At 61.7% G+C, this 19,422-nt stretch overlaps 1 protein-coding gene across 7 annotated transcripts; it reads right to left on the bottom strand.

Moving 5' to 3' along the window:
- Window positions 1-2,302: 2,302 nt before the first annotated feature.
- On the bottom strand, window positions 2,303-19,305 carry PDLIM7 (PDZ and LIM domain 7). Of its 7 annotated transcripts, XM_054516423.1 has the most exons (25): window positions 19,229-19,305; window positions 17,881-17,987; window positions 14,379-14,530; window positions 14,040-14,070; window positions 12,423-12,439; window positions 11,696-11,850; window positions 11,334-11,370; window positions 10,702-10,740; window positions 10,451-10,596; window positions 10,069-10,105; window positions 9,394-9,432; window positions 9,121-9,275; window positions 8,728-8,764; window positions 8,255-8,293; window positions 7,980-8,125; window positions 7,379-7,415; window positions 6,572-6,610; window positions 6,292-6,449; window positions 5,910-5,946; window positions 4,941-4,999; window positions 4,605-4,839; window positions 4,347-4,527; window positions 4,071-4,191; window positions 3,489-3,604; window positions 2,303-3,208 (listed from the first exon to the last, which is right to left on the bottom strand). In XM_054516423.1, exons 2-25 carry the CDS (start codon window positions 17,983-17,985, stop codon window positions 3,122-3,124), a joined length of 2,205 nt encoding a protein of 734 aa, XP_054372398.1. In that variant the 5' UTR covers window positions 17,986-17,987; window positions 19,229-19,305; the 3' UTR covers window positions 2,303-3,121. The 7 variants fall into 7 exon arrangements, with proteins under 7 accessions (XP_054372398.1, XP_054372396.1, XP_054372397.1 ...); XM_054516421.1 differs by having other exon boundaries at window positions 5,910-6,449; XM_054516422.1 differs by lacking the exons at window positions 10,069-10,105; window positions 10,451-10,596; window positions 10,702-10,740 and having other exon boundaries at window positions 5,910-6,449.
- Window positions 19,306-19,422: the final 117 nt, after the last annotated feature.

Raw genomic sequence — 19,422 nt, 5'->3', positions numbered from 1 at the left:
TCCTGCTGGGTGGTCCTCTCCATTCCCATATTCTCCCCTGCCCCACGTCCTCTACACTCAGGGGTCGTGGCACACCTGGCTTCCTGCGCCCTCCGCTGCCCTACTGAGCCCCTGTGTCCAAGGTTTCCTCTCCAAGGACACCGCACCGTAGGCTTTGCCCTACACACCCAGCAATGCCCTCGCTGCTTGCACAAGGGGTCAGTGGACAGAGCCTTTTTGGGGGCCTCTTTACTGCTCATCTGCTCTTCTATCCTCACCATTCCCAAGCCCCCGATCCTTTCAGAACACCGCAAACACCTTTTCCAGGAGGTTTTGCCTCGGTGTGAACCCACAGCTGGTTCTGCACTGACCCGCGCAGGGCTCTGCAGGGGCTCCCAGCCAGATCCTAATGCTCCTGCCAGGACAGGCAGTGATTCCCTGTCCCCAGCACTGTCCCCAGCCTGGACCAGCACCGCTCTGGAGGGATCTCTGTGCCAGAGCAGCAATGGAGAGCGCGCAGGGCCTGATTCCTGGGGGCTGGGGATGTTGGTGGAGTGGCCGGCCCCAAGAAAAGCCCTTCAGGCAGCCCCTGGATGACCCCAGAGGGACAGGGGACAGGGTGCCTCGGGCCCTGGCGGTGCCGCCCGCTCCCCCCACGCCCTCCTTACACCAGCATTTCCGAGCGAGGCCAGAGCCGGAGCCGCCCTAAGAGGCTGTGAGACTTTGGGAGCAGCTGTGGAGCAGCTGCCGGGGCCAGCGCGGGGGCTGGGGCCGCGGCAGGCGCCCCACAAGCGGCTCAGATGGCTTTGGGGGTGGATGTGGTGGGACTCTGCTCAGGGATGTGGTGGGAGCTCTGAGCCTACCGCCGCCAGGCTTTGTTCTCGGAGCAGCGAGGCTGCAGCCCCTCCCCAGGCTCCACCTCCGCAGCCCACCCGAGACCCTCCTGCCGCTGCCTGTGCACAAGCTCCTCACATGGTGCGCAGAGCTGGTGGGCAAGAGATGCCCTTGGCAAGGCAAAGAGGCACCTTGGGTGGTAGAGGCATCGTCAGGATGGCACAGAGGCAACAAGGAACCAGCCAGAGCCAAGCCCCCCATGAGCACAGACCTTGCAGTGGCACAGGGGGATGCTTGGCTCTCCTCAGGGGCAGAGGCAGGTTGGCTGCAGCACCCTGGCCCTGCTGGGCACCCCAGGGCTGATCTGGCAGAACCTGTTCCCAGACCATGCTACCGCAGCAGGCTCCGTCCCGCACCACTGCCTGCCCCTGCCCCTTTCCCACCCTCCACTCACAGATTGCTGTCCAGCCAAGCTAGGGTTGGATCAGGGGCTGCCCACGTGGGGCCACAGCCACCTCACCTTCCCCTGTGCTTCCTCTGACCTTGGCTGCACAGCTGGGACTCACACGGCACACTGGCACACTCAGCCCTGCTCCTGCCAGCCCTGCCAGGCAGGCACCAGCTGTTTCTGTCCCTTGTTGCACCTGTGTCCTGCTGCTTCTCAGTGTGACCATCCCACTGCTCTCCCGTGCCCCAGCCTGAGCGCGTGGCCCAGCCCCAGCCTGTCTTTATCCTTCGACTTTCCTCACCCCATCTTTGATGCGCTTTTGCACTCCTGGAACTGGCAGTGAGAAGACATGGCACCACAGCCCAGATCTGGCTGATGCCAGGAGGCATTTGGCTCCCCACAGCCAGCTCCTGCCCCCGGCAGAACCTTCCAGTAGATGAGCAAGACAATTTTCCTTACAATTGCTCATCATGGCAAGAGCTGCAATTATTAATGACCGTTCCAGCTGTCAGAGTGGAGAGGGAGGAGAACAGCCACTTCCCCACAGCCACTGCCCTCCAGCCCGTTCCAGCTGGAGGTGCTGCTGTGGCCTCGCCCCCGTCCTGCGGGACGGCAGCTGCAGTGCGTGAGCGAACGCTTGGCTGCTCCACGCTGGAGAACGCCCAGAGCTGGTGCACGTGGCCCATGCATGCCCCATGGCCCCTCAACACCTCTAAAAACTCAGGCATGAGGACACTGCCAGGTATACAGGGACCACCACTAAGGTCTGACCCCCAATGTCTCCTTGCTGCATTTTGCCCCCCAGATTTATTACTGCCTCCATTAGCGGTCCTGCCTGCTACAAGAGGGAATGACCCAGTCAACACAAGGGGTCAAGCCTGGGCTGACACGGGCAGAGGAGGAGAAATGTGAGGCGAAAAGTTTCCCTGGAAAGCTGGAAGGAGCTGAGTCAGGCCCCAGAGGGAGCGGGATGAGGGCAGAGCATGACCTTCCCAGCCGGCCACACCTCACTCGGCAAAACCACGGGCCCGGAGACAGGCGGCACTTGCAGAGACGTGTTTATTAAAGGCACTAAAAGCACCGTGGCTACATCAGGGCAGCCCGACCGGAGGGTGTGGTTTGGGGGGAGGCATCGGTGGCCCCAGGATGGCAGTGGCAGAGAGCTCTTTGGTAGGAAGCTGTGCCCAAGCCTTGCAGGAGCAGCCGCCTGGCTGGGCTGGCCATCAGCACACGCTGCCAGCCCACAGCTGGGGGTGATGCCAGCCCCAGGGGATGCCACCAGGGTGGGGGGCATGAGGGACAGACACCCCCGGAATGCAACTGGGGCAGGAAACCACCGCAGCGGTTTGAGGGGTGGCTGGAGGGTTGTCATGGGCAGGGCCCCAGCGGGCGAGCAGGGCCGGGTCTCCAGTCCCAAGCACACAGCAGGGAAGGCTGGGGAGAGTGAGACAGGAGCTGGTCCTCACCCACTGAGGGAGGGATGTGTAAGGAATATCCCTGCCCCAGCACTGATCTGCCAGGCAGCAAGGGAGCAGCCCAGCTGTGGCAGACCCTCTCCAATTCCAGCCTCAGCATAGTTGTGCCCACCATGCTGCGTGGCTCAGGGGCAGGAGATCCATGCAGCATCCCTTTCCCAGGGCTCCTAGGGCCAGTTGAGAAGCATATAAGAAGCCATCCAGATATCAAAGGCACTGGACCCAGCACTGTATCTGGCTGGAGTTGAGCCAGGAACTGCCAGGAAAGGGGCAGGAGCAAGGGAAAGGGCCAAGGGCCCAGCCTGGCTCCCTGGGACCAGCAGGGCAGGGGGAGAGGAGCATGCAGGGCCGGGGGCATGTGTGGGCACAGCTGGATTCCCACCCCTCACACATGGGAGAAAGCGTGGCTCTTGCACAGAGGCTTGTCCTTCTTGGAGTAGAACGTCTTCCCTTCCAGGTTGGTCTGGCAGATCTGGGGAGGAGAGTGCAGGTGGTCAGGCTGTGGGGCTGAGCCAGCCTCTGGATCCCCCACAGCCCAGCACTGGTGTCACACAGGGACCTCAACGTGGGTCTGGGACACTGCCAGGGTCCAGAAGACTCAGAGCAGAGTCCCAAGCTCCCAGAATGGAGGCAAGTGGGAAAAATCTTGTGGCAGCAGGTCCCCTGTGCTGCTGGTGTAGCCCACCCAGAGCAGGACTGTCAGGGAGAGGCACAGGCCCTACAGCAGTCGGGGAGGGAGGCACACTGCTCACCGCACAGACAAAGCAAGTGTCGTGCCAGCTGAAGCCCAGCGCCTCCAGGAACCGGTCCCCAGCATCGATCTTGAAGTCACAGCCACGGCACTTGGTGCCAAACATCTTCTCATAGTCTGTGAGAAAGGCAGAGCCCAGGTCAGCACTTCCATGCACTACAGCTGCTCATCCCAGAGGAGCAGGGCTGCAGCTCAGCCAGGATCCCACAGGCCTGGGGACAGCTCTGCCAGCCCCCATCCAGGTGAGAGAATGCCCCGGACACCCCAGAAAGGTGCAGGGTGGCTCAGCCACCACAGGGCTCCAGGGGGAGGAGGAGAACCTCAACTCCCAGGATGCAGCAGTAGCTTTGATGTACATCCTCCCTCATTGCCATGGCAACATAGGAGCATGGCCCTACCCTGCAGCTAGGGAGAACCAGGATGGAGTGCTCAGGGCTGTGGGACTGGGGTCTCTGTGCTCCCCACAGCCCAGGGGGAGCCCACGGAGCAGGGCAGCTCATGCCCCCAGCCTTGTGCGCAGCTGCTGAGTCCCGGTAGTGCCCCAGGGCCACACGAGGTGACACATGGGGTCCCTGGGTCCTACCTCTCTCACAGTAGGGCTGTCCCTCCTCCATGTAGAAGGCTCGGTTGCGGATGGGAGTTTTGCAGGCGTTGCAGGTGAAGCACTGCACATGCCAGGTCATCTTCAGTGCGTGCATCACCTCCTGGAGGGGAGCCACTGTCAGCCAGGGGCAGGACCACCAAGGGCAGGAAGGGACAAGGAATCCCCTGAGATGCACCAAGGTGGGAAGGGACAGAGCCAGGCACCGACAGCAGAGGGCAAGGACAGGAGATGGAGGGCAGGCTGAGGGACACTCACCCCAGTGATCTTCTTCTTGCACTTGGCGCAGGTGGGTGCGTAGCGCGTGTCGTAGCACTTGGGGCAGAAGATGGAGCCTTTCTCCTCAAAGAAGCCGCCCTCATCCAGCACCTTCCTGCACTGGCAGCAGATGAACTCCTCGGGGTGGTAATAATGTCCCAGAGCCACGAGGTACCGTCCCCTGTGGCAGGACAGAGCCACATCAGCCACGCTGGGGCACAGGACGGTGGCGTGGCAGCGGTGGCGGCCGGGGCTCACCTGATGACCTTGTTGCACTTGTAGCAGAGGGGGGTGCGGCCGGGCCCCTCGGGGGCTTGCTGGGCTGCCTGCACGATGGAGCTGCGGTTCTGCATGGGGGTGGGCGTGGCAGGCTGGCTGTGCTTGCTCACCACCGTGCTCGTCTTGTCCGGGGCGTAGCGCTCGGCAAACGAGGGGTCCACAGCCCAGGGCGGGCGGCTGGTGGGGCTGGGGGTGGCACTGGGGGTCCTGGGGGCTGCACACACACACAACACACACACACACAGAGGTCTTAAGGAGAGTGCTCCTGATCCCTTGGCAGCCCCTCCCCAAAAAGCCCAGAGATGTTTTGCTCACCCAGTCCTGGCTCAGTTTTCATCGCTGCTCCTGGGGACGGGTCCGGCACGGAGACCTGGCTACAGAACAAGCAGTTAATTCAGCCTGCCCTGCTCACTGGTGACTGCTCAGGGGGTGCAGGCAGGGCTCCCCACCCCAACAAGCAGGAGGGAGCTGGCCAAGCCCCCATGCCCAGTAGTAACTGGTTTAGTGATGAGGTACTGAGCCAAGGGCCTTCAGTCCTGCCAAGACACAGCACCCCCAGGATCTCTGGCACCCATTGTGGTGGTCTGGGGAGAGGCAGGAGGGAAGGTTCTGGGCTTCTCCACACTGACCAGGGACCCCAGGGACCACACAGACTTTGGCTGCCTACTGATATGATCACCCCCAGTCTCACTGGGGTGCAGGGGGACCTGGACGTGACCTGATACAGGGAGGCCCAGGGTCCAGCTCAGCAGTGCTGGGAACAGGCAGGACAAGCCAGGGCTAAAGAGGCACAGCCCAGTGAAAGAAAGGGGACAGGGAGAGAGGGAGAGGCAGTGGCTCTGTGCTTCTCCAACACAAATTCAAAAAGGAGATGGCTACAAACCCAACTTTTATTTGTGTCAGAGCAAACTGGGCAGAGCTGGTACCCAAGAGCCATGGCAGGAGGTTTTACAGACAGGTAAAGGCAAAAAATGGGGTGCTGTCCATCCCCCTGCCTGGCTGCACAGAACAAGGAACAACTCCGACAAACTGGTGACATCCACGAGCTCGGCTGCCCCACAGCCCCACGCCAGACTTGCAGGACACTGTGCCCCAGGTCCAGATGCTGCCCAAACATCACAACAACCCAGTGAGATTTGGCCAGTGCCATCAGCCACTCCCAACCCACTGTTTCTGGGGCACCACGGCGCAGCTCAGCATTCCCAGCTGAGGGGCAGCAATGCCCAAGGGGTTCTGCCCAGGATGTGCAGCCCCCCAGCTCCTGCTGCCACACACTCCCCTTACCTGGGCTTCCTAACAAACACATCATCATGATCCTCCACTGAGCGCAGCAGGAGAGAAAGGAGGAAACAGTCAGTCCTCACAGAGAGAGGTCCGGGCACAACAAGAGGGGAAAGGGGGGAAAAGAGGAAAACCAACCTCTCCTCCCACCAAACCCTGCCCCAAAACAAAGCCCTGCCCAGCCACAGGGCAGACCAAAACCCCAGACCAGTGTCACCAGCACGAGACCACGCACAGCCCCACCAACTCCCCTGACTCAGCCACCCCACAGGGACCACACGAGGCCAAAACCAACACTCCAGTGCCACTCCAGATTCTGCCAGACTCTGGCAGCCCAGGGAGAGCCCAGCACGCCCGGGCAGTGCCAGGCCCTGTGGGAACTCACTGCTGCTGTCTGTGCCCGTCAGCTGGGCCAGCCTGCGGAAGGTGCGGGACTGCGAGGTGCCGGTGCGGGGCTGCCAGTCCTCAGCGTCCTCCATCAGCCGCAGCTTCCCGGGGCTGCACCCGGGGGTGCTGGGGGGCTCCAGAGGCTGAGGGGGCTGTCTGTGAGTGACAGAGGGCAGGAGCTCAGCCAGCACAAAGCATAGACCCTGCTCTGGAACAGGGAAGCACTCCAAAAGGTGCTCTGGCACGTGGCAACATCTCTGCCAGACCCTGGCACTCACCGCTGCTCCACCGTGCCCCAGCTGGACCCATGGGCATCCCTGTGGCATCAGAAAAAACGGTGGCACAGCAGTCAGTGGCTGATCCATGGCTCAGCCCGTGCTTTCCATATGCACCCACAATCTCAGAGATATAAGAACCTCATGGAAATGCCGACAGCATTCACTCCTGACCAGCCTGACCAGCCATTCCATGACCCCACATGGTATCGTGCCCCAGGTACAGTGCCTGCCCTGTGACTCCAAAAATGCCCAGCAAAGTGTTGTGTCACCAGCCATCCCTACACACTGTGCTGCATATTAACCTTCCCAGCTTGGTGCCAGCAGCAGTGCCCAGTGAGTTTTGCCTGCACACCCATTTGGGGACAAACTGTCTGGCCAGGGGGTGTCCAGGCAGGAACCTCCCAAGGTGAAGGTCAAAGCAGTGGCTGAGCACCGGCAGTGCCTGTTGTGGCTGAGCACAAGGTGGGCTCTGCAGCTCCACCACCACCTCAGCTCTGGGAGAGGACAAAGAGGGAGAGAAGAATCCACAACAGGGCCAAGAGTTTACCCAGAGTTATGAGAAGTAGTGACACTGAGGGGAAATGAGCCAGCAGCACTCGCCCAGCTCTGCCACACCAGGCTCACAATGTGCCCCAGGTGCAGGCACTCCCAGCACCTCCCAACATCCCATAGCCAGATTTTCCCAGTGCCATAGCCTCCTCCACTCCTTGTATGCCCAAAAGTCTAAGGTGCAGCTCAGCATCTCCAGCTCAGAGCCTGCAGTGCCCAGACACCTGGGACATGCAGCCTCAGCACATGCTCCCTTACCTGGGCTTTTTAACAATCTGATCCTCACCATCCTCCACTGCAGCAGGAGAGGAAGGGGGAGATGGGAGTCAGTCTGCAGTGACTGATGCTAACGAAAGGAAAGGAAAGGAAAGGAAAGGAAAGGAAAGGAAAGGAAAGGAAAGGAAAGGAAAGGAAAGGAAAGGAAAGGAAAGGAAAGGAAAGGAAAGGAAAGGAAAGGAAAGGAAAGGAAAGGAAAGGAAAGGAAAGGAAAGGAAAGGAAAGGAAAGGAAAGGAAAGGAAAGGAAAGGAAAGGAAAGGAAAGGAAAGGAAAGGAAAGGAAAGGAAAGGAAAGGAAAGGAAAGGAAAGGAAAGGAAAGGAAAGGAAAGGAAAGGAACCTTCCCACCCATCATCCCCATACCCCATCACACAGCCCTGCTTGGCCATGGGGCAGAGCACGGCCCCAGAGCACCACCACGAGCCCACACACAGCCCCAGGCAGCTCCCACTGGCTCAGCTGCCCTCAAGGGGTGACTTGGGGCCAAAATCAAACTCCTGATGCCGCCACATCATCCCACTGCCTCTCCCACTGCCAAAACAGTCCCACATCCCCAGGCAGTGCCAGGCCCTGTGGGGACTCACTCTCATCTGTGCCCGTCAGCTGGGCCAGCCTGCGGAAGGAGCGGGACTGGGAGGTGCCGGTGCGGGGCTGCCAGCCCTCCGCGTCCTCCATCAGCCGCAGCTTCCCAGGATCACACCCGGGGGTGCTGGGGGGCTCCAGAGGCTCCCTGTGAGTGACAGAGGGCAGGAGCTCAGCGAGCACAAAGCACAGACCCTGCCCAACACTGCAGCACAGGGCAGTGCTGCCAAAGGTGACCTGGCACATGGCAACACCTCTGACAGACTGTGGCACTCACCGCTGCTCCACTATGCCCCAGATGGACCCATGGGAATCCCTGTGACATTGGAAAAAACAGCAGCACAACAGTCACTGTTTGACCATGCCTGCCATATGCACCCACAGCCCCGTGGAGGCATGAGCCACATGGAAATACTGACCAGCAGCCCTGCAGCTGCTCCACAGTTGCTGCCCAGCACCTCCCAACATCTCCAGCAAGGTGTTGTGATTGTCACCAGCCACCCCTACCCAGGTGGGTGCTTGGGGCAGGACCCTCCTGAGGTGACGGTCAGAGCAGTGACTGAATGCTGGCAGTGCCCATTGTGCAGCTCTGAAAATACCTCAAGTCTGGGAGAGGGGACAGAGAGGGAGGGGAGAACCCCCAGCAGTGCAAAGAGCACCCCCAGAGTGACTGCAAGCAGCAAGGGTGAAGTGGCTGTGGGGGCTGAGCCTGGCATGGGCACCGTTGTGGCTCCTGCTGCTGCCCCTTACCTGGGCTTTTTAACGGGCTCATCCTCACCATCATCCACTGAGGACACCAGGAGAGAAAGGGGGAGATGGAGTCAGTCTGCAGCAACTGAGGCCCAGGCACAGGAGGAAGGAAAGGGAAGGGAAAGGAAGGAAAAATGCCCTTTCCTCCCACAGCCCCCCTGCCCCACCACACAGCCCTGCCTGGCCACAGGGCAGAGCACAGCTCCAGCCCAGTGACACCACCACGAGCCCACACAGCTCTGGGCAGCTCCTGCTGGTTCAGCTGCCACAGAGGGCCCAAATGGGGCAAAACCAATGCCCTGCTGTAACAACACACCAGAGCCTTTAGCAGCTGCCCCAGCAAAGCTGGGCACAGCTGGGCAGGCAGCCAGTGTCAGGCCCTGCAGAACTCACTGCTGTTTGCTCCCACCAGCCGGGCCAGTTTGCGGAAGGAACGGGACTGGGAGGTCCAGGTGTGGGGCTTTGAGTCCACAATGTCCTCTAACATCCGCAGCTTCACAGGGTCACACACAGTGTCACTGGGGGGCTCCAGAGCCTGAGGGGGCTGCCTGAGAGTGACAGAGGGCAGGAGCTCAGCACCAGGACTGGATCCTGCTCTGGAATAGGGAAGCATCCCCAAAGATGCCCTGGCATATGCCAACACCTCTGCCAGAACCTAGCACTCACCGATGTTGCCCCGTGCCCCAGTTGGACCCATGGGCATCCCTGTGGTATCAGAAAGAATGGTGGCACAGAAGTCAGTGTTTGACCAGCCCATCCCTCCCCATACACATCCACAGCCCCAGAGACACACAAGCCTTATGGAAATGCTGATCAGCCTTGCAGCCATTCCCTGGCCCCATACAAGACACTGTGCCCCAGTCTGATCCAGTTCCCTACCCTGCAAATCCCAACACCCCCAGCAAGGTGCTGTCAGTGCCAACAGCCACCCCTGCCCACTGTGTCCAGCACACTGTGCTGCATCTTGGCCTCCCCAGCTCAGTGCCAGCAGTGCCAAGCAGGTCCTGCCTGCACACCCAGCATGAGGACACCTCATCTGGGCACAGCTTGCCTGGCTGGTGGGTGTCTGGGCAGGACCCTCCTGAGGTGACAGAGCAGTGGCTGAGCACTAGCAGTGCCTGTTGTGGGGTGAGCCTGTGGCTCTGCCAACAGCTTGGCTCTAGGAAGCGGGAAAGGACAGGATAGAGGGTGGAGGATAAGGAGAGGAAAGAAGAAACAGCAACAGGGCAAAGAGCTTCCCCTGAGTGACAGCAAGCAGCAAGAGAGAACAAGCCTTGTGGGCTGAGCCCAGGGTGGGCATCCTGTGGTTCCTGCTGTTGCCCTGGCACACGCTCCCCTTACCTGGGCTTTTTAATAAATTCATCCTCACCATCCTCCACTGAGTGCAGCAGGAGAGAAAGGGGGAGATGGAGTCAGTCTGCAGCAACTAAGGTCCAGGAAAAGCAGGAAGGGAAAGGAGGAAAAACCAACCTCTCCACTCACCTGGCCCCACTGCACAGCCCTGTCTGGCCACAGGGCAGAGCACAACCCCAGACCAGCAGCACCACCACGAGCCCACACACAGCCCTGGGCACATCCCACTGGCTCAGCAGCCCTCAGGGAGTTAACTGGGGCCAAAACCAACACTCCCAGGTGCTACATCACCCCACTGCTCCTCCCAACTTCTGGTTACCCCAGAACAGTCCCACATCCCCAGGCAGTGCCAGGCCCTGTGGGAACTCACTGCCATCTGTGCCCGTCAGCTGGGCCAGTTTGCGGAAGGAGCGGGACTGGGAGGTGCCGGTGCGAGGCTGCCAGTCCTCAGCATCCTCCAACATCCTCAACTTCCCAGGATCACACCCGGGGGTGCTGGGGGGCTCCAGAGGCTGCCTGTGAGTGACAGAGGGCAGGAACTTCAGCCAGCACCAAGTACAGACCCTGCTTCAGCACAGGGCAGTGGCGCCAAAGGTGCCCTCACCAGACCCTGGCACTCACCACTGCTCCTCTGTGCCCCAGCTGGACCCATGGGCATCCCTGTGATATTGAAAAGAAGGGTAGCACAACACTCAGTATTTGACCACAGACAGCCCATCCCTCACAAATGCACTCCAGAAGCAGAAGTCAGAGACACTCAGCCAGCTCTGACCTGCCATCCTGCAGCCCCACAACACACTGTCCTGCAGCCCCATGCCAGGCTCACAACACACTGTCCAGCTGCTGCCTAGCACCTCCCAATACCCCCAGCAAGGTGTTCTCAGTGCACCAGCCTTCTCCAGGTCCCTCTTCCTCAAGAAGCAATGGCAGAGCTTGGCCTCCCCAGCTTGGTGCCAGCAGTGCCCAGCAAGTCCTATCCAGCACAGGACACCTTGTCTGGCTGGTGTGTCCTGGCAGGACCCTCCCAAGGTGGAAGCCAGAGCAGAGGCTGAGCTCTGGCAGTGCCCGCTGCGGGGTGAGCTCTGCAGCTCCACCAACAGCTCGACTCTTGGAGACAGAGAGAAAAAACAGCAACAGAGCAAAGAGCTTCCCCTGAGTGACTGCAAGCAGCAAGAGAGAACCAGGTGTGTGGGCTGAGCCTGGGGTGAGCACCTTGTGGATCCTGCTGCTGCTCCAGCACACGCTCCCCTTACCTGGGCTTTTTAACAAGCTCGTCCTCACCATCCTCCACTGAGCATAGCAGGAGAGAAAGGGGGAGATGGAGTCAGTCTGCAGCAACTGAGGCCCAGAGACAGCAGGAAGGGAAAGGAACAGGAAAGGGAAAAGGCCCTCTCCTCCCACTGCCCACCTATCCCAACACAGCCCTGCCTGGCCACGGGGCAGAGCACGGCTCCAGCCCAGAGGCACCACCACGTGCTCACAGAGCCCCAGGCAGCTCTGCCTGGCTTAACTGCCACAGAGGGCCAAAATCAACACTCCATGAGGCACCAAAGCCTTTCTCCAGCTCCAGCTTCCCCAGCAAAGCTGGGCAGTGCCAGGCCCCATGGGAACTCACTGGCGTCGGCGCCCACCAGGCGGGACAGTTTGCGGAAGGAGCGGGACTGGGAGGTCCAGCTGGGGGGCTTTGAGTCATCAATGTCCTCTAACATCCGCAGCTTCACAGGGTCACACACGGGGGTGCTGGGGGGCTCCAGCAGCTGTGGGGGCTGCCTGTGAGTGACAGAGTCATCTGTCAAATCTGACAGATCTCCTGGGGCTGCTCCCCACCTTCCCCAGCACAGAATCACAGCACACCGGTACCAGAGACATCACACCTTGTCTTCCTCCCCACCTCCCAACTCCTCCCTCACAAAGGCTGGGCCTGTGAAGGACTGACTCTGGAATGAGCACCACCATTCCTGGCAATTTGAAACTGGCCCCAAGGGCCAGAAGAGAAAGGACAGAGCAAGAATAAGCCAAGGTCAAAAAACACCATCAGGGAGCTGCACCACAGCTGTCTATGGCAGAGCCACCTGGCCGTGGGCACAGTGCCCAGCACAGCCCCGTCTTGAGGAACAGGGAATGGATCACACACAAGGACACTCCAGGGCCCCAGCAGCTGGCAGAGACAGGCAGCTGTCCCCTCTACACTGGGGACAGCTTGGTGCCAGCAGTGACCCACCCACATGGGCAGAGCAGTGCCTGCTGCCCATCCCCAGGCTGGCCCTGCCCTGAAGGACAGGGCACTGGCAGGGAAGAGGCATGCAGGGAGGATAGAGAGAGCAGGTAAAAGGCTTACTGACTTGTCAAGGCTCAGCACCTGTAGGGAGAGGGAAAGAGAAAGGGAGGAGAGAAAGAAAGAAAAAGGAAGGTGAAATTAGACCTACAGCACCCAAGAAGTTTCCAGAGCTCACCTATGGCCCGCATTAGTCCCCTATCCCTGAGTCTCACACCCAGCTCACCCAGGGCTGAGAACACACTGGGGCACAGGGGCAGATGCCAGCAGACCAGACTGTGCTCCCTCAGCCCCTAGAACAGGCCTGGATGCCCGGGGCAGTCGATGCCACATCCTGCCCCCTTGCCCAGCTCCTGGGCACTACGGCAGCTCTGGCAGGAGGAGCAGGGACCAGCAGCTGCTGCACACATGCAGCAGAGCCAGGGAACAGAGTGGCAGAGCTGGAGGCCATCACTCTGCCCAGCCCCTTCCTGCAGCCAGGAAGGCAGGACTTCCAGGCAGGCACCGGCCGGTGGTCACAGCCAGCCACCGTTTCCCTGCCACTGCAGATGCCAGCCAGTGTCCTGCTACAGCCACCGTGTCAAGCCTGGCAGGAGCCCCCACAGGCTGACACGTCCTGAGCAAGGGCCCGGCACGAGCGTGGCCACGTGTCCCTGTGTGAGACAGCTCTGCTGTGCCACCTCAGCACCAGCCCCTGTTTGCTCCGGCACGGGCGCTGTCACCCGCTCCCCCCCAGGGTGCCTGGCATGCAAGGCGCAGCAGGGCGGGGCAGCAGGCTCCCCCCGATCCTCAGGGAGCAGGACGGACAGCAACGTACCCGTTGTGCTGGGGGGTGCAGGCGGGCGCCAGGGGCGCGTACGTCACGGGTTTCGTCACCAGCCCGGGCCGTGGGTTCGGAGGTGAGCCGGCCCCGAAGGGCCGGGCTGTTTTGTTGAGGGCGGTGCTGGGAGCGAAGTTATATTTCAGGGGTTCAGAGCAGGGGAGTGAGTCCTGAGCGAGACAAAACACACAGACACGGGCTCACACGTCAAGCAGCATGCAAGGAGCAGCCCTGGGCCAGGCAGCGCAGCGGGCAGCCAGGGAGGGAAGCCGGACAGCACGTGCACCTTGAAGACCAGGCTCTGCCAGGCTGGCACTCGCTCCACCGGGCACCTGGCCCAGAGACAGCAGGTCACAAACCCAGCCTGAGGGTCGTTTGGAGATTAGTAGGTGGCCCGGACACTCGCTGCTGCCCGTGGCAGGGCGGTGCATGCACACACGCCGACTGCAACTGTCCCACGGCAAAAGCTGAGCACGTGCAGGTGGCTTCTGCCCAGGAGCCACCAGTCACCAGCCCCAGCCCTGCCTCCCTGTGCCAGGGCACTCCCCAGCACTAGCAAACATGGTGCTGCACCTGCCCAGCCTCCTCCCCTGTGCTGGCCCCTCTGCACCCCTGCCCACACCCAGCACCAGCAGGGGGACAGACAATCTGGGCCCAGCCACCTACTGTGCAGATCCCGCTCCCTCTGATCCTCCACGATGCCAGAGGTCAGAGCTGCTCCTCCAGCTAGGCTTTCTAGACCTTCAAACACACCCCAGCCCCCTAAAAGCTCCAAGAGAAAAGTCCATTTGTTTTACTACACTGAGATTCCCTTGCCCTGAGATGAGGCTGAGCTGCCACTGCGGCACCAGGAGCAACACGTACCTTCTGCGGCTTCCCCAGCTGGTTCTGGGCTCTGCAAGAGAGGAGACAGATGGGCAGGTACTGGAGTTGGTCCAGACACCACCAGCATGCTGGTACCCCAGGGATGCAGCACCCAGCCGAGGGGAAACATGGCCAGCTGGCACTACCCTGTGGCTTGCAGTCAGGTTAAGCCTTATCCAGGCAAGCAGAGCCCTTGGACACAGCCTGGGACTTCCAGGCTCTAAGTAAGGAGCAGTGATGCTGGGAGATGGTGATACCAGGAGGTGGCACAGGGCAGAGGGCCCTGATTACACTCCAGTCATAGCAGAACCCCATGTTTGAGGGACCCACAATTCCTACCTGCTCAAGGTGAGGCAGAGCCTGTCCCCACAGGCACGGATCCTGTTCTGGGCCTCGATGTGTGTCATGGCACTGGTGCTCTCCCCGTCGATGTACAGCACCCAGTCGCCCACTCCCACGCCGGCCTGGGCTGCCTTCCCACCCAGAGTCAGCTGCAGGACAGACAGAGTTAGGGACAACTGGAACAGCCAAGCAGTGACATGGGAGCAGAGGGACATTCTCATGAGGGCAGGGGCCTTCCAAGGCCCAGGATCACTAGCCTAGCACAGGACACTGCACCGACCTGACCCAGGGAAAAGTGGCAACCCCAGATTACTCCTCATTTCCCAGTGCATGAGCCCAGAGCAGCCTCTTCCCCTTGGCAGCAGCAGAAGGCAAAGCACTTCTCCAGGCACTGCCCAGCCCTTGCCCTCTGGCATGCCTGGGGACCCTGCCAGCAGCCCAAGGCCTCATTGCCGTGACACCGAACACAGAGGCAGCGCTGCCTCAGCCTCGAAGCCCAGCCACCCCCTGGAGTCATCCCTGTGGTCCCAGGGCAGGAAGAGACCACAGTGAGTCAGGGCCTGCTGGGCAGCCCACATCTCACTGCAAACCACAGGCATGTCCAGCCCTTGGCTGGGGCGGGGAAGGACAGGGGAGGCACCCCTGGGGCACTCCCCCAGCCGCCGGCGCTCCTGTCCCGTTCCCACCAGGCACAGACATTACCTCATTCCCAGAGGAGCAGGAGCCCTGCCGGGGCAGGGAGACACCCGCCCCCACCATGTCATCCCGCTGGGACAGCCGGGAGCACAGCCACAAACTTCCCTTCCCCTGGCCACGGTGCCAGGGATGCGCCTTGGCCCTGCTTGGCTCCATGGCACGGCTGAACGTCAGCCCCGTGCTGGGAAGTGGAGGCTGCCCTGCCCTCCCCTCCCACCAGGGATGCACAGCCAGAGCAGGGCCCAGAGCACTGCACACAGCTCCCAGGCACTGACAGACAGACAGACAGACAGACAGACGTGGGCAGGCTGCAGCCATTCCTGCTCCTCCAGCATGGAAGAACTCGAGGCGCTTGGACCCAGACCAAGTATTTCCTCAAGTCCTGTTCGACATGAACATAAAAGGAGCGAGCCAGATTCCCAGCACTGTCAGAGGGCTGAAAAATCCTTACCACAGAGTCCTGGCCCCTCCTTACAGAACCCAGCTCACCCTGGAGTCACACATCCCTCCTCTAGGCCAACACCAGCCCTCCATGCAAGGCCAAACACCACATATGGACTGGATGTGGCCCAGCTCCACCTGCATCCCACTGCTATTCCCAGCCAGGACATGGGTACTCCCACCCCGTATCCCCACACCGCCCTCCCGTTCCTCCAGCCTGGCACAGGAGGGTGCCCTCACAGCAGTGATGCCCCCAGCTCCTGGCCATGCTGCTGCAAGCCCCAGCTTGCTGCCCTGGAGGGCTGGGGAAGGCACAGGGCAGCTGCGTGGGTTTGGAGGCAGGAGCAGGAGTTGGGAGAGGTTTTCACACGACTGCCCAGGAAGGGGAGAGCACGTCAGGCTGCGTCATGAAGCCTCACCCAGCCTGGTCAGCACTTCCTGTCCCTCTCCATGCCAACGTGCAGGAAACCCCTTTTGACAGGTGCCAGCACAGCCAGAAGCCATGGCAGTGCCAGCCCTCCTACTTCCCACCCAGACCCGCTAACCAGGGCTTCCTTCCTCCCCTCTCCACCCAGTCTTTTGTTCCCTGCACCTCCATCACCACATCCAGAGAGGTGCTCACCTACTGCCCTGTCCAGAGGCCTCCAGAACAGAGCCCCCTTGGTGCCTTCCCGCCAGTAGCACCCAAGTGTATCTCCTCTTTCCCAGCTGACAGATGCCAGGATGCGCCACACAGCATCCAGCTATCCAGAATGCAGTCCTTATCCCAGCTCCAGCACAGGGACCATGGTTTACAGCCTGCCTAGCCAGGGTGTCAGCACCTAGCAGAGCCCTGTGCCACAGGAGGTACATGTCACAGGGCCACGGTGGCACCTCTTTTGTGTGATCACTGAGCTGAAACAGCCTCACTGCTCACCCAGGAGTGCTGCAGCGATGGACACAGCTGAAAGCCAAGCCAATGGACATACCATTGTTGTCCTGTGCTGTGCACCCCTGCAGAGCAGGGCCCCACTACAGCCCACAAAGCTGGGGCAGGATGCTTCCTTCCAGTCTGCTGCAGCAGGGCCAGCTCACGGGAGGCAGTGGCCAAGGACAGCAGCATGCTCTGGGCAGGAGCTCTGGGTCTGGGGATGCCTCTGGAGTGCAGAGCAGCACAGGCTCACACTTTCCCATCAGAGTACACCGCCCTGCCATGCAGCCCAGCCTCACTAGAGAGCCCCCAAAGCTGGCGGCATACCCTGGTACCCTGGGAATGTCCCTGCTGCTCCTGCCCTGCCCAGGACGGCAGCACTGCCCAAGCCTCACCAAGAACTGCTTCACGAGGCCCCTGCCCCTGGCTCTGGGAGGCTCCTCCATCCAACCAGACCCTTTGTTAAGAACTGGCTCACAGCCAAGAGAAACATTTTTTAGAGAATAAACTGGCTGAATCTGTCTCTGCGTGCTCAGCAGAGATCAGCAGGCCCCGGGGCAGCAGCACAGGCGACTCCAGCCTCACTCAGTGCCCTCAGGGCCCGTGCTCCGTGCTGGGATGCTGTGGAGATCTGTGCCCTCTGGGGCAGGTGCGCAGTGCCCGGCTCGTGCCAGGGGCAGGCCCCCACGCAGCACTCGATGCCACGAAGCAAAGCTGTCCTTTGAGAAGCAGCGTCCGTGCCAGCTGCCCCAGCGCCAGCGGCGCAGGCGATGCAGGCACATTCCAAGGCTTATAAGGCAATTGCGTGGCCAAAGCTGTGGCCAGCACCCGCCCAGGGACGGGGACCTGCACACAGCCAGGGTCAAACCCGGGAACATTGCAACGGGAGAGGCTCAAACCAGCGGCCACGGGCACAACCAGCTGTGGCACAACGGTTCTCACTGAAGAAACGGGAGAGTTTAGGGGAGGGAGTCACATCCCTGCGCAGGCAGCGGTGCAGCTTCCTCCTCTCCATGCCCATTTCAGGAGTGACCTCAGGCATAGAGCTGAGAGCTGTGCTGTGGAAAGGAGGGCAGAAGGGCACTGGCTCGGTCCTGGGATGCCAAGCCCAGTGCTGGGGTGCAGACCAGGAAGCCAGGCCCACATCTCAGAGAGCAGATCCCCTCCCACTGTGGTGGGAACACTCCGGAAGGGGCCTCCCCTGCCCCCCTCTGCAGAGGCTGTGCAGAATTTCACGTTTCTGCCTGCAGCTCTCTGCCCGGAACACCCCCGTGCTGGGCTGCAGCTGATAAGGGACCAAGGAGGCTACGTGGAGCCAGGCAGGGCAGGATGCAGCACTCCCGGGGCCCCAGCTCATCTACATCCCCCGTACGGCTCTGCCTCAGCCACTGCGGCCTCCCTCCCACAGAGGCAGGAGGAAGGATGGGTGTCACCAGCCTTGGTTTCTCTTACCCTGGAGATGGAGAGCGGCATGCTGAAATCCTTCCCTCCCTGCAGCCTGAAGCCCCAGGGTGCCGGCCCATTCAGCATCACCTTGTAGGACTCCATGTCACCCATCTCTGCAAGGGAAGAGGGTGTGATCCCAGTGTTAGGGAATGTGGAAACAATGCAGGGAGAGGAGGCGAGGAGAGGGCTCGGTGCCTGGCAGGGTAGGACAGGAGGCAGGTCACGTTTCCAGCTGTAACTCCACCCTGACCATCCTACACTGTGGTCAGAGACGCACCCCAAATCCATCAGCATCTCCTCCAGCAACGTCAGAGCTGAGGGGCCCAGGCTAACTCTGACTAGCGCCAGGGAGCCAGGCACAGCCCTGCTGCCACCCACAGTGGAGTATCTGTGGGCTCTGCTCTCTTCCCCAACCTGGGATGTGCTCTCCTTTGCAGCACCCCAGGAACTTCTGCTGCTGAGAGCCAAGGCTGTTCAGAACACAGAGAAGCAACAGCAGGTACAGAAGGATAGGAACCAGAAGCATTTTTGCCGGATGAATTAGCAGCAGCAGCACAGGAGCTGCGTGATGCCTGCCACCCGAGGCGCTGGCACAGCAGCCAGGCTGGCGCTCCGGCAGCCGGCCGAGCAGATGCTCCCTGGGAGCGAACCCATCTCCGGGGCTTCGGCAGGAGGGAATCCCGGCGCTCCCCTGCCTGACAGCTGTCAGCCGGCCAAGGCTCCGGACAGACGAGCCAGTGGCAGCCTCTTGTCACCTTTTACCTGGAAGGAGCCGCCAGACCCCTGCGAACGGCCCCAGGACCTTCCCCCCGAGGGCGGACAGGGCCGGCTGCGGGGCTCCCCACGCCTCGCACAGGCCGGCCGCAGGGCCGGGGGCCAGCGTGCCCCCGCTCTCCCTGGGCCGGTGCGGTCTATATAAGGCGTGTAAGACGACACCAGCCCGCTCCCCGCTCGGGAGGGCCGGGGGAAGAGCTGCGTGTCAGGCATTCCCGGCGCCCGGGAGCCGCGCAAGCCCCAGCGAGGCGCCGGGACGGGGCGGCTCGGAGCGGGCGGATACCCCCCACCCCTCCCCGGCAGGACGGGGCCCGAGTGCACCGGGGGTCCCCGGCGTGCACAGAGTGGGCAGCAGCTCAGCTTATTGCTGGGAAGCCCCACCCTGACCCGCGGGGGCCTCGGGACCCTTCCCCATCCCACACCACTGCCCCCCTCCAGGGGTCGGGGACGCTGGCTCTGCCCCGCACGGGCCCGACCCTGACCACCCACCTTCCCCTTACGCCAGGCCTCAGCCCTCCACCCCTCACGCCCCCGTGCCCCCCGGCAGAGGACGGAGCCCCCCGCCTCGGCCCGGACTCACCCGCGGCCAGCGGGGCCCGGCGGAGCGGGCGGGAGCGGAGCGGCGCGGGCCGACGCGGGACTCGAACCCGGGCACCGCCCCCGCCCGGCCCGGCCCCACTATATATAGGATCAGGAGGGGGCGGAGCCAGCGGGAGTTTCGGCCAATCACCGTGCGCTCCTCTGCCTGCCGGGGCGGACACGGCGGCGCCCTCT

This window comes from Molothrus ater, chromosome 15 (assembly GCF_012460135.2).
Source record: "Molothrus ater isolate BHLD 08-10-18 breed brown headed cowbird chromosome 15, BPBGC_Mater_1.1, whole genome shotgun sequence".
Taxonomy (NCBI): domain Eukaryota; kingdom Metazoa; phylum Chordata; class Aves; order Passeriformes; family Icteridae; genus Molothrus; species Molothrus ater.
The sequence above is the reverse complement of the archived record's forward strand: the minus strand, read 5'-3'. Positions and strand labels throughout refer to the sequence as shown.

Bases quoted from the DNA above. Each gene is read 5' to 3' on its own strand.
- PDLIM7 (XM_054516421.1), bottom strand. From the start codon at position 17,985: ATGGGTGACATGGAGTCCTACAAGGTGATGCTGAATGGGCCGGCACCC. The intron at 6,450-6,571 runs GTGAGTGCCAGG...TGTCACTCACAG, and splicing joins TGGGGCACGGTGGAGCAGCG to ACAGCCCCCTCAGCCTCTGG. The intron at 4,840-4,940 runs GTGAGCAAAACA...GTGTGTGTGCAG, and splicing joins GAAAACTGAGCCAGGACTGG to CCCCCAGGACCCCCAGTGCC.